At 37.3% G+C, this 12,103-nt stretch overlaps 1 protein-coding gene across 3 annotated transcripts in view; it reads left to right on the forward strand.

Annotated features, from left to right (window-relative positions):
- The window catches only part of LOC127426562 (paralemmin-1-like), a 75,358-nt gene that overhangs the window by 57,595 nt on the left and 5,660 nt on the right, over positions 1–12,103 (forward strand). The window contains exons 4-8 of one of the 3 annotated variants that reach the window (XM_051673452.1): positions 2,684–2,811; positions 3,872–3,977; positions 4,830–4,851; positions 5,507–5,572; positions 9,885–10,016. In XM_051673452.1, the coding sequence (XP_051529412.1) occupies positions 2,684–2,811; positions 3,872–3,977; positions 4,830–4,851; positions 5,507–5,572; positions 9,885–10,016 (454 nt within the window). The remainder of the gene's footprint in view (positions 1–2,683; positions 2,812–3,871; positions 3,978–4,829; positions 4,852–5,506; positions 5,573–9,884; positions 10,017–12,103) is intronic. The other 2 variants (XM_051673453.1, XM_051673454.1) reach the window with 2 other exon arrangements.

The following is a 12,103-nucleotide window of genomic DNA, read 5'->3' on the forward strand; positions in this document are numbered from 1 at the left end:
ACTTGAAAACTGTAGTCTGTTTTTTTATGGCAGTTTTGGAGCAGTGGCTTCTTCCTTGCTGACCAGCATTTCAGGTTATGTCGATATAGGACTCGTTTTACTGTGGATATATATACTTGTCTACCTGTTTCCTCCAGCATCTTCACAAGGTCCTTTGCTGTTGTTCTGTGATTGATTTGCACTTTTTGCACCAAACTACGTTCATCTCTAAGAGACAGAATGCGTCTCCTTCCTAAGCGGTATGATGGCTGCGTGGTCCCATGGTGTTTATACTTGCATACTATTGTTTGTACAGATGAACGTGGTACCTTCAGGCATTTGGAAATTGCTCCCAAGGATGAACCAGACTTGAGGAGGTCCACAATTGTTTTCTGAGGTCTTGGCTGGTTTCTTTTGATTTTCCCATGATGTCAAGCAAAGAGGCACTAAGTTTGATGGTAGGCCTTAAAATACATCCACAGGTACACCTCCAATTCAGTACACCTCCTATCAGAAGCTAATTGTCTAAAGGCTTGACTTAATTTTCTGGAATTTTCCAAGCTGCTTAAAGGCACAGTTAACTTGGAAACAATCTGTCTGTAAACAATTGTTGGAAAAATTACTCGTTTTGCACAAAGTAGATGTCCTAAACGACTTGCCAAAACTATAGTTTGCTAATTTTAAATCTGTGGAGTGGTTAAAAAATGAGTTTTAATGACTTTAATGACATTTACAACCTAAGTGTATGTAAACTTCTGACTTCAATTGTACAAGCACACATCTTGTATGGTATGTGGATAGCAAACTAATTTTCATGTCGCAAAGATTTGAATGCTACCAATAAGCAAACATTAGCCACTAAGAGACAGAGGAAGAGGGTATGATCAGTTTCAGAGAATAAATCAGAGCAGTGTCAAGGCAACTTAGCGCTATGCCTGTTCAACACTTAGATTTTAATGCAAATCATCTGAATAATTCAGGCATAGGAAGGGCTGTGCAGTATTTGGTTAGTAAAGATCTATTCTCTCATAGGAGATCTCCACAGGCTGGAGATAACAAAATATGAAGATCTTTTGGGAGGCATGATTCACTATGACACACTGATGTATGGTTCACTTTGAGTGAGGCAATGATGCTAAATTGTATAAATGTCTATCATGTTCCTAATGATGTTAGCTAATATGTATGACATCTTTATTTTATGAGCTAATTTATTAGATGTATTTGGAATGAAAAATTTGTGAACTATATAGTGCACATACATTAAAATTGTATGTAAAACAGTATAAAATATGCAACTATACATGTTTCAAACAGTGTTTGACATTGTTGTCAGATGACTTCACTATGTTGTTTTCACTGTTTAATTAGGCAAGTGGTAAAAAAAAAATTCCTCTTGCCAAATAAATGTTTATTTTGCTTTTTTTTTTTTATGTTGAAAATCATTGATGTTGGTCAATATTGGAAAGGGTTGTATTGTAGGATGTAGCACATTTTGGCAAATATAGTAGGTATTCCATGCATACAGAAAATGTGCATACTGTGCACAGCTTTCATATTGTATACTGCTAAAATAGTATAAGTCAGGGGTCTGCAACCTTTTTGACATGGAGTGCCATTTTTTATTTTCCTGGTAAATGGCTGTGCCAACACCACCATTTTTCTAATTTAATCGTTTATTTTTCATTTCAAATGATATTATCAGCATAACAGTTTAAGTAAAAATTTGTGCAGAACCTGATGATTATGATATAATCATGATCCTGCATGTGAATTTTCACAAAGCATCTTTTGAAAGTTCTTTAATGAAAGAAAACCTGTCCTTTTGTACAAAATGATTTAACAGTTAATGTCACAACACAAATTTTCTTATTTGATTACTGATCACGAAATTGTGTGGAATCTTAAATATTTCTTATATTATGAATGTATATTTTTCAAAAACACAGAGGGGTAATCATAGCACGCAAGCAACAGTGAGAGAGAAGCAGGCTATTTTATATTAAGTTTTCGCACCTGCATTCCAGTCTACATCTTGATGTTATCCTTCCTCATGATCACACAGCGTGTTTTCATCAGCTGAATGGGAGACTAAACCCTATTAAAGTGTGACGAGACTCACGCTGCGTGTGCAAGCCATTCGCGCATCATAAGCCGATCAACTATTTAGCCCTTTTCGGTGAATCGCACCTGCAAAATCCTATAACTTTATTTCCAGGTTTAATTTAGATTTTGAATAGACTCCTCACAATGTGGGTTTATGTTTTCTCTTTTAATTGTTTAATGTAATTTTGAGTGTAATGTAAAAGTTATCCGTGCAGACTGACCGCAGCAAAGCGGCCGCGTTTACTCATACGATTATCCGGAAATAAAGCTCTGCCGGCTCGTGATGCGCGAATTGCTTGCACGTGCTGCATGAGTCTGTTGGGTATACTGCAGACTCGCCACATTTTAACTTTTTGTTTAGTCTCCCATTCAGCTCATGAAAACATGCTGTGTGATTATGAGGAAGGATTACATCAAGATGTAGATTGGAATGCAGGTGCAAAATTATATAAATAAAATAGTCTACTCCTCTCACGCCGTTGCTGGCGTGCCAGTGATTACACCTCCGTGTGCCAACCATAGGTTGCCGACCCCTGGTATAAGTAATAAGGTGGTATGCTATTCCAAACATTCTCTCATATTTATTTTATTTTTTAAGTCAAAGGCACTGAGGGAAAGATGGCTACTAGACGGTGCGCCCTCTGCAGGACCGGAAGAAGACGAGACCAAGAAACAGCTTCATGAGGATGAAGCCAAGACCAGAGGCCTTGAGGAGACTATTCTCAGGTAAGACAGTCACTTTGCTGGGTTTAAGAGCTATGTATAACTATTTAAACAGTCCATCAGCTCCTGTTATGCTCTTGACCACAAATTTATCAAACGATTTTATACATTTATAATGCAATCTCCAGCAACATAGTGAACTAAAGTCATTCATTTTCAATGAGAGTTGGCAATTTCCAGCAACATGAGCGACAGTGACCATTGTGATGCAATGCGGGCAGGTCGAGCGATGCAAAGATGAGAAAACTTGAGGGACAGTTCACCCCAAAATTAAAATTCCTTGTCAAAATAGAATGACATGTTATTTTTACCGGCATTACATACCATTTGTGATCTGATTTCCAAAAGCTATGGACAGCTGCGCAGCCCACCAATTCCATTTGGTTATTCAGCGGCAGCATCACAGCAGTGCAATGCATAAAATCATGCAGATATGTGTCAGGAGCTTCAGTTAGTGTTCACATCAACCATCAGAATGGGGAAAAAATGTGATCGCAGTGATTTTGACCGTGACATGATTGTTGGTGCCAGACGGGCTGGTTTGTGTATTTCTGTAACTGCTGATCTCCTGGGATTTTCACACACAACAAGAGAGAGTTTACTCAGAATGGTGCCAAAAACAAAAAACATCCAGTTAGTGGCAGTTCTGAAGACAGAAATGCCTTGTTGATGAGAGAGGTCAAACGGAGAATGGCCAGGCTGGTTCGAGCTGACAGAAAGGCTACGGTAACTCAGATAACCACTCTGTACAATTGTAGTGATCAGAATAGCATCTCAGAATGTACAACATGTCGAACCTTGAGGCAGATGGGCTACAACAGCAGAAGACCACGTCAGGCACTTTATTAGGACTATAATGTTCAGTGAGTGTATATCTGCTCTGTTGAAATCTGAAATGATCTCATCATTTGGCAACACACTGCTGAGGGCAGAAAATGCAATAAAAATAGCATTTCTTGTTATAAACTAAGTTACGACTCTTTTTGGTGCAGTAAACTTTAATAACCTCATAAGTGGATCTCAGGGAAAAAAATTAATCTCCCTGCCATTCTCTCAACCACAGACTGGAAAGAGAGCTGGAAGAACTGGAGACAGGTGTGTCTGCAACATCCACCCAAGAAAACCTTTCAGACACAGCACAGGAAGTCAACACCATCATAGTAGAAAAGGTGAAATTTGCACTTTGACACATTTAGCAGCAATCCTTCCAACACGCACACACAAACTTCACACCAGGCTGAGCAGCAGGGGATCCAGAGGCTGCTATTAAACCCTTTAGCGCATGGCACAATGGGGGGCAGTCTTATGTCTGGCTACACAAAGGCCATCTTGATTAAGGGAAGCAATGGATCTCATCGTAACAGTGCAGATTGCCTTGGAGAGCTGAAATCAGTCTCACTTAAGCAGCATGTACTAAACAATTGGGACTGACAGACTTTTGCCTTTACTGAATTCGTTACTGTGCCACTTTCTGAGCGGATTCCATAGCGACGTCAAAGACTAAAGACGCTGCCTCAACACTAATTATTTTCTGTGTTGGTCAATATCCAGCTTCACTAAAGTACATTGTTTGTCACTGTCCATTGGCTGCAGACCTATAGTGCTTCAAAGTTCTGCAGAGGGGGTTGTGTAATCAGGATTACTGGTCAAGCCACGTTTATTTGAATTATACAGTATATTCCATAAAAGTACTGCATCAGTGATGTTATGCAAATGTAATGTTTATCTTTATGGACTAAATTTCACAAATGTCTGGAGTCTTTCTACAGGCACATTCAATGTCTGTGAAAGCAGTACTTTTTTAGTCATAAAGGTATTATTACATTGTTATTTCACCATAGAAAAGCCATTCCCTTCTTAATACAAACATATAGCTTGGATGAATCGGTTAAAATACGAATAACTATTTTTTCCCTCTCTATATTCCATTCTATCCCCTTCTCTTTCTTCCTCTCTTTGTCAATCTCTCTCTCTCTCTCTCTCACTCTCTCTCTCTCTCTCTCTCTCTCTCCTTTTTGCAGGTTGTGACAGACTCTGTGAAAGGTAAAATCCTTATCTCTGACAGCAAAAACGCCTACAATATTAGGAGTCTTTTAACAAGCAACATTTTGTCACTAGTATTTTCCTTCTGTCTATAATTCCATGTTATTTAGTCAATTTATTTGTATTTTACTATTTGACCCATCAGGTTCATGGCAGATCAAGAGCACTTGAATGACAAATCTATTTATGTACTCCTCATATTAACTGGATTTGGTTGTAGTCTCTGGCTTGACTTATCAATCTTTTTTTTTAGTGTTTCAGCAGTGGCCATCTGGAGTTACTGTAGGCAGCAAACAAGTTTTTTTCTGCTTTCAGTTCCAAGCTTAGATCTGCAGAGCTTCCACTGTTATGATTTAACTGTCTGGGGTCTTTCTCGTTTTTATTTTAACAAGGTTAAGATAAATCTCAACAGCATTTAACAACTTACAATGCAAAAATATGTTCAGATCAGGTAGATCCTTGCATAAATTTTGCAGTTATCATATGATATATCCATTGGGACGGTGGGCGTTGTAGTCAGTCTTGTGTGTAGTACTTTCTCCTTCCCATCTTCCCTCTCTCTTGTTTCTCTCTTCCTCTCTTTTGCTTCTTATACGTCTTTATCATTCTTTGTCCTTCTCTCTTCTATATAATCTCATTTCATGACCCTCATTAGAGGTCAAAGTTCACGTCAGCCCTCGTTTGGAGAAATCTGGAGGTGACTTTGACATGATGAGAGCAGGTGAGTGCCAGTCCAGCTTTGACTCAGGCAGAGATCATACACCCTTCATGCTATTTGTACCCCTAAACTTGACAGTCTGAATTGTATATTGTTAGTTAACATCTTTAAAATTAATTTTATTTGATTTAGCAGTTAAAATGCTTACTGGTTGCATCGTTTCTTGGAATTCTGAAAGATTGCTGAGAATGATTGCTTCTTCACAAAAATAATTTTGAAGTTTGTTTTTAAATTGTAATACTTAGCAAATTGGACACTGTCTGGTTGTCAAACATTAGTGGAACATGTCCATTTGATGAACTACACCTGTGGTTACTTAGATAGGGCATTTGAGTGAACTTCAGGGGAACTCATTTCCTACATTCACTAAAAATGTGTATGGAACCAGTTGGTTAAAAGTGCAAAAAAGAAAATCAAAGTTGGTTCACAGAAAAGGTCTATCATGGTTTGCAGATGCCAGTTGGTTTGATATTTGTTATCTAATGCATAGACATTTAAACATTTTGAAGTCCAACCGTAAGTGTCCAAATACGTTCATGGCCACTACAGCTACCCTGGGGAATAGAGCAAGAGATTAGAACATTTTACATTTTGCTTGTCTATGGCTATGTACCACTTTACAGGTGCATCTCAATAAATTAGAATGTCGTGGAAAAGTTCATTTATTTCAGTAATTCAACTCAAATTGTGAAACTCGTGTATTAAATAAATTCAGTGCACACAGACTGATGTAGTTGAAGTCTTTGGTTCTTTTAATTGTGATGATTTTGGCTCACATTTAACAAAAACCCACCAATTCACTATCTCAAAAAATTAGAATATGGTGACATGCCAATCAGCTAATCAACTCAAAACACCTGCAAAGGTTTCCTGAGCCTTCAAAATGATCTCTCAGTTTGGGTCACTAGGCTACACAATCATGGGGAAGACTGCTGATCTGACAGTTGTCCAGAAGACAATCATTGACACCCTTCACAAGGAGGGTAAGCCACAAACATTCATTGCCAAAGAAGCTGGCTGTTCACAGAGTGCTGTATCCAAGCATGTTAACAGAAAGTTGAGTGGAAGAAAAAAGTGTGGAAGAAAAAGATGCACAACCAACCGAGAGAACCGCAGCCTTATGATTGTCAAGCAAAATCGATTCAAGAATTTGGGTGAACTTCACAAGGAATGGACTGAGGCTGGGGTCAAGGCATCAAGAGCCACCACACACAGACATGTCAAGGAATTTGGCTACAGTTGTCGTATTCCTCTTGTTAAGCCACTCCTGAACCACAGACAACATCAGAGGCGTCTTACCTGGGCTAAGGAGAAGAAGAACTGGACTGTTGCCCAGTGTTCCAAAGTCCTCTTTTCAGATGAGAGCAGGTTTTGTATTTCATTTGGAAACCAAGGTCCTAGAGTCTGGAGGAAGGGTGGAGAAGCTCATAGCCCAAGTTGCTTGAAGTCCAGTGTTAAGTTTCCACAGTCTGTGATGATTTGGGGTGCAATGTCATCTGCTGGTGTTGGTCCATTGTGTTTTTTGAAAACCAAAGTCACTGCACCCGTTTACAAAGAAATTTTGGAGCACTTCATGCTTCCTTCTGCTGACCAGCTTTTTAAAGATGCTGATTTCATTTTCCAGCAGGATTTGGCACTTGCCCACACTGCCAAAAGCACCAAAAGTTGGTTAAATGACCATGGTGTTGGTGTGCTTGACTGGCCAGCAAACTCACCAGACCTGAACCCCATAGAGAATCTATGGGGTATTGGCAAGAAGGAAAATGAGAAACAAGAGACCAAAAAATGCAGATGAGCTGAAGGCCACTGTCAAAGAAACCTGGGCTTCCATACCACCTCAGCAGTGCCACAAACTGATCACCTCCATGCCACACCGAATTGAGGCAGTAATTAAAGCAAAAGGAGCCCCTACCAAGTATTGAGTACATATACAGTAAATGAACATACTTTCCAGAAGGCCAACAATTCACTAAAAATGTTTTTTTTTATTGGTCTTATGATGTATTCTAATTTTTTGAGATAGTGAATTGGTGGGTTTTTGTTAAATGTGAGCCAAAATCATCACAATTAAAAGAACCAAAGACTTAAACTACTTCAGTCTGTGTGCACTGAATTTATTTAATACACGAGTTTCACAATTTGAGTTGAATTACTGAAATAAATGAACTTTTCCACGACATTCTAATTTATTGAGATGCACCTGTAGATATCCTATTCAGAGTCTTTTAGAGAGATTTTTAAGAACACCTTCCTTCTCCAATTCACACATTTCATTGAATCATCCTCATTACAGAAAACTCTTGAAAGATCTTAAAGGGATAGTTCACTCAAAAATGAAAATTCTAAAAGAATATCTCAGCTCTATAGGTCCACACTATTCAAGTGAATGGGTACCAACATCTTTAAGCTCCAAAATGCACATAAAGGCAGCATTAAAGTAATAATAATAATAATAATAATAATAATAATAATAATTTAATCCATATCATTAGAAGCGAAATGATAGGTGTGGGTAAGAGACAGATTAATATTTAAGTCCTTTTTAAATATAAATTCTCCTCCATGGCTAGTAGGTGGCGATATGCACGAAGAATGCATAAAAAGAAGACAGTGAAAGTGCAGATTGATAGTAAAAAATGACTAAAATAATGATCTGTTTGTCCCCCACACCTATCATATCGCTTCTGAAGATATGATTTTAATCACTGGAGTCTTCTGGATTACTTTTATACTGCCTTTATGTCTGTTTGGAGCTTCAACATTTTGGTACCCATTCACTTGCATTGTGAGGACCTACAGAGCTGAGATATTCTTCTAAAAATCTTTGTTTGTGTTCAGCAGAAGAAAGAAAGTCATACACATCTGGGATGGCATGAGTAAATGATGAGAGAATTTTCATTTTTGGGTGAATTATCCCTTTAAAACCTAAAGACCTACACGAAAAAACTCCACTCTGTAGATAAATACATGTGCAGAAAATGTATTTCCAGTTTTTTGAGGGCGTGTTTCGTAACGAACAGGTGTAACTGTGGGCCCCTTCAATTTGCAAGGGAGGGTGTGTGTGTGTTCTGTACTGATTTATAGAACTGGATTTCTACATCACAAGTTTTGTAAATAAAATCTTCTAGATTTCAAACCCACAAGTCAGTGTGTTAAAATGTTCTGTTACTAATACTATTCTGAATTAATCTAATTTTGTCTTCTAATTCTCTCTGTTTTCCCAGTTAATGTGTGTTTCCATGTGTGTGTGTCTTTATGTGTGGCTGGCATATACACCAGATCACCCCTCACTCATATATCAAGTTGAAAAGCAGAGTAACATCTAATAGAATTGGTTATTTTTAGAAATGATACTGATGGCTCATTCAGATAATATCAGGTTGCCATGGCAGCACTGCCTCTTGCAAAGATACTATGGCTTTTATTCATGTTTTCATGATATAATTAATAATGCAAAAAATCTAATTATAAAACAGGTTCTAAAGAATTCTAAAATAATAATGGTGCTGATTTTGATCTACAAAAGCATAAATTATGCAGTGCCAGTAGAGTTCACATTAAAAATCTGGGATTACATGAAAATAAACAAAGTTTTAAGATTTTGAAAAATTTAGAACAAAGAAACGTTATTACGTAAAACAAATAAGAAATATATAAGATTCTTACCACTATTAAAATAAAATAAAATTGTGACATTGACCATGTGAACTCCTTTGTGCAAAAGGACAGATTTTCTTGCTTACATTGAAGCACACAAGATGCTCTGTGGAACATTCTCAAGTCATACTGGATAACATGGATCATTAGGTTTTACACAAACTTGTGGGATCCATGCCAGCTCAAAAGAAAACTGTCTTTACCTTTTCACTTAAATTGTTAACCTGATCATATAATTTGTAATAAAATAAAAAAATATTATAAAAATATAAAAAGTAATGGCAAAAAGATTTTTGAACGGCACTGTATGTCTACAAATTTTCAGCTTTTGGATATGTTGTACATTATTCCATGACCAATTTCCATAAACATTTTAAGATTTTTATCATACATCACACCAGAACTCAAGCAGCACCATGTGGAAAGCTGTCTGTTTTTCCATTTGTGATTATCACAGTCAGTAATAATGTAAATTGTAGCTAACAGTACAGAGATGTTTTTGAAGATATAAAGCAAGCGCTGTGACTGTGTGTGTGTGCATGCGTGCGTGCGTGTGTGTGTGTGTGCGTGTGTGTGTGTGAGAGAGAGAGTTTAGTTGTTGTGAGAGTGACAGCACACCATTGCAGGATAATAATGTGTTCTTTCATTGGCACCGCAGCGATGTACTCCGTAGAGATCACAGTTGAAAAGGACCTGGTGACGGGCAAGACCAAAGTCCTGTCAACTAACACTCTGCTCCCCAAAGACTTCTCACAACAGGGGGTCAAGGTCTATGAGGATGAACAGAAAGGTGGCTGGCGATAGACCAGGCGCACATTGCTTTGCCAGATATGCCTGCTTTACGAGAAGTGTACAACTTTACATCAAAAACATGATGACTGATGAGAATATGACAGCTTGTTGATTTTGTCTTTTTATTTATGAAAGAATGGTAAATATATACATTAAAAAATAAATAAATAAAAAAACTGCTATAGTTTGGAAAACCCTGAACAAACCTGCCCAACTTACAGGTAAATAGTTATGCCTGTTTCACATCGCCCTTCTAAGCAGTGCATACACGAAGCTGCAGCAGCAGGCTTGTGATGAGCTTTCACATTGACCACATTTTTTTCTGCTTAACAGAGCTTAAGCTCTTTACAGAAAATAAAGTTATTTCTGGGTTTCTGGCTATATTTTAATATTTTCTTATATAATAATATATAGTAAAGGCCATATGTTATAAAATGATTGGCCATTGAGAATTATTACTTAATTACTTAATATAAGTTGATCATCGTGAAATCTAATTTACATGAGGAGAGACATCACATTACATCACTGAAAAAAATACTTTTGTGGTGAAGTAAATATAGCAGAAAAGATTAAGTACTTTCTACATAGAATAAGTTAAAGCGTGAACTTAAAATATTAGGTAAATTCTACATTCAAACATGTAACAATGAATGCTCTACCTAGTAAATATTATTTATGATTGTTTGTTATTTTTGAAAGTAACAATCAAGTAAACGCACACCTTAGGTTTGTTATTTTTACCATGTGTCAACGTATCAATATTAAAGTAGGAAAATTGTCATATTTATTTGCTAATTTAAGTAAATTTTACTTAACTTTTTGAAGCTGGTGTCCTCAGCATGCACTGGACTTGAATAATTAATGAGCTTGCATGGTTTCACTGTTTGCAAGTTTATTTACACAATTTTTATTGTTTATTTTGTTGTTACATTTGGGAAATTCTTGTTTTGTGCAGTCTAACCTACATTTTCTACTCAGAATTAACCATTCATGATCAAAAAAAATTATCTGTTGAGTGTTGTGAATTCTACAATTTTACTGAACAAAGTGTTTTTGTGTACCTGTCACCAAGTGTGGAACTAAAATAGCAAAAATAGGCTTAGTGCCGAAACTGTCATCTCACTTTCATAACTGTGACACTCGGACTATGCCTAGTATGACTGCTGTAAACTGTTAATGTTGTCGCTGATAAAAATATGCGCTGCCTACGCACTGCTTTCACACGCGGTGTGAAACCGGCCTTAAGCTAAAGTTTTATTAGCTTGCTAATCTATTCTTGTCAGTTATAAAATACACTGGTCACTTCTCGTAAAGAAAAAAGTTCACCCTAGCATGGCTTTAGATGCAGGGTTACCAGAAACTCTCATTTGACCACCCTGCACCTGACATTGAATTGAGCCTGTGTCAAGCTATAAACTCTTCAACTCAGTGGGCTACTAGTTTTGAGCATGCTGCTGTTAAGCTGTTTTAGCAGCCCCTACCTCTGCTTTTCACAATTCCCAGTTATAATGTGCTATTACACAATTAAACTGATAATTGTAGCACATATTAAATATATTCTACAAAGGTCTACAGATGATTAATACTTGTAATACTAAAACTTGTGTCACTAATACCTGCCACCTATTTGTAATGCAGCTAACCTGCTAATGCTAACATCAGTGGGCACCATGCTTGCTTTCTGCTCTGTTTGCTTAGCTTGCCATACTTCCCCAGTGTTTGATCCCTTTTCCGTCAAGTGGGCACTTCTAGCAAGTGAAGTGCACTTGACAAACAACCCTCAAAGACTTCACAGTGCTAATGGTAGTCACTAAATGTGCACAGTATGCTTTCCATGCTTTTTGTCAATGGGTAGTTTTACTAGCCGTCTTTTTTACTTCAGTCACTATTATTAACCTTTCCTCGCAAAAAAGGTTTATTTGTGGCAAACCTGCAGTTAATATGTGGCAAACTTGCGGCAATGTTCTCAACACTATATTTTTAAGACCTTGTTTACACCTGGTATTAAGATGCGTTTTGGGTGATCCGATCACAAGTGATCAATGCTAAATACAGCTGTAAACTGTGTCCGAAATGTTTTGT

Source organism: Myxocyprinus asiaticus, chromosome 35 (assembly GCF_019703515.2).
Source record: "Myxocyprinus asiaticus isolate MX2 ecotype Aquarium Trade chromosome 35, UBuf_Myxa_2, whole genome shotgun sequence".
NCBI lineage: Eukaryota > Metazoa > Chordata > Actinopteri > Cypriniformes > Catostomidae > Myxocyprinus > Myxocyprinus asiaticus.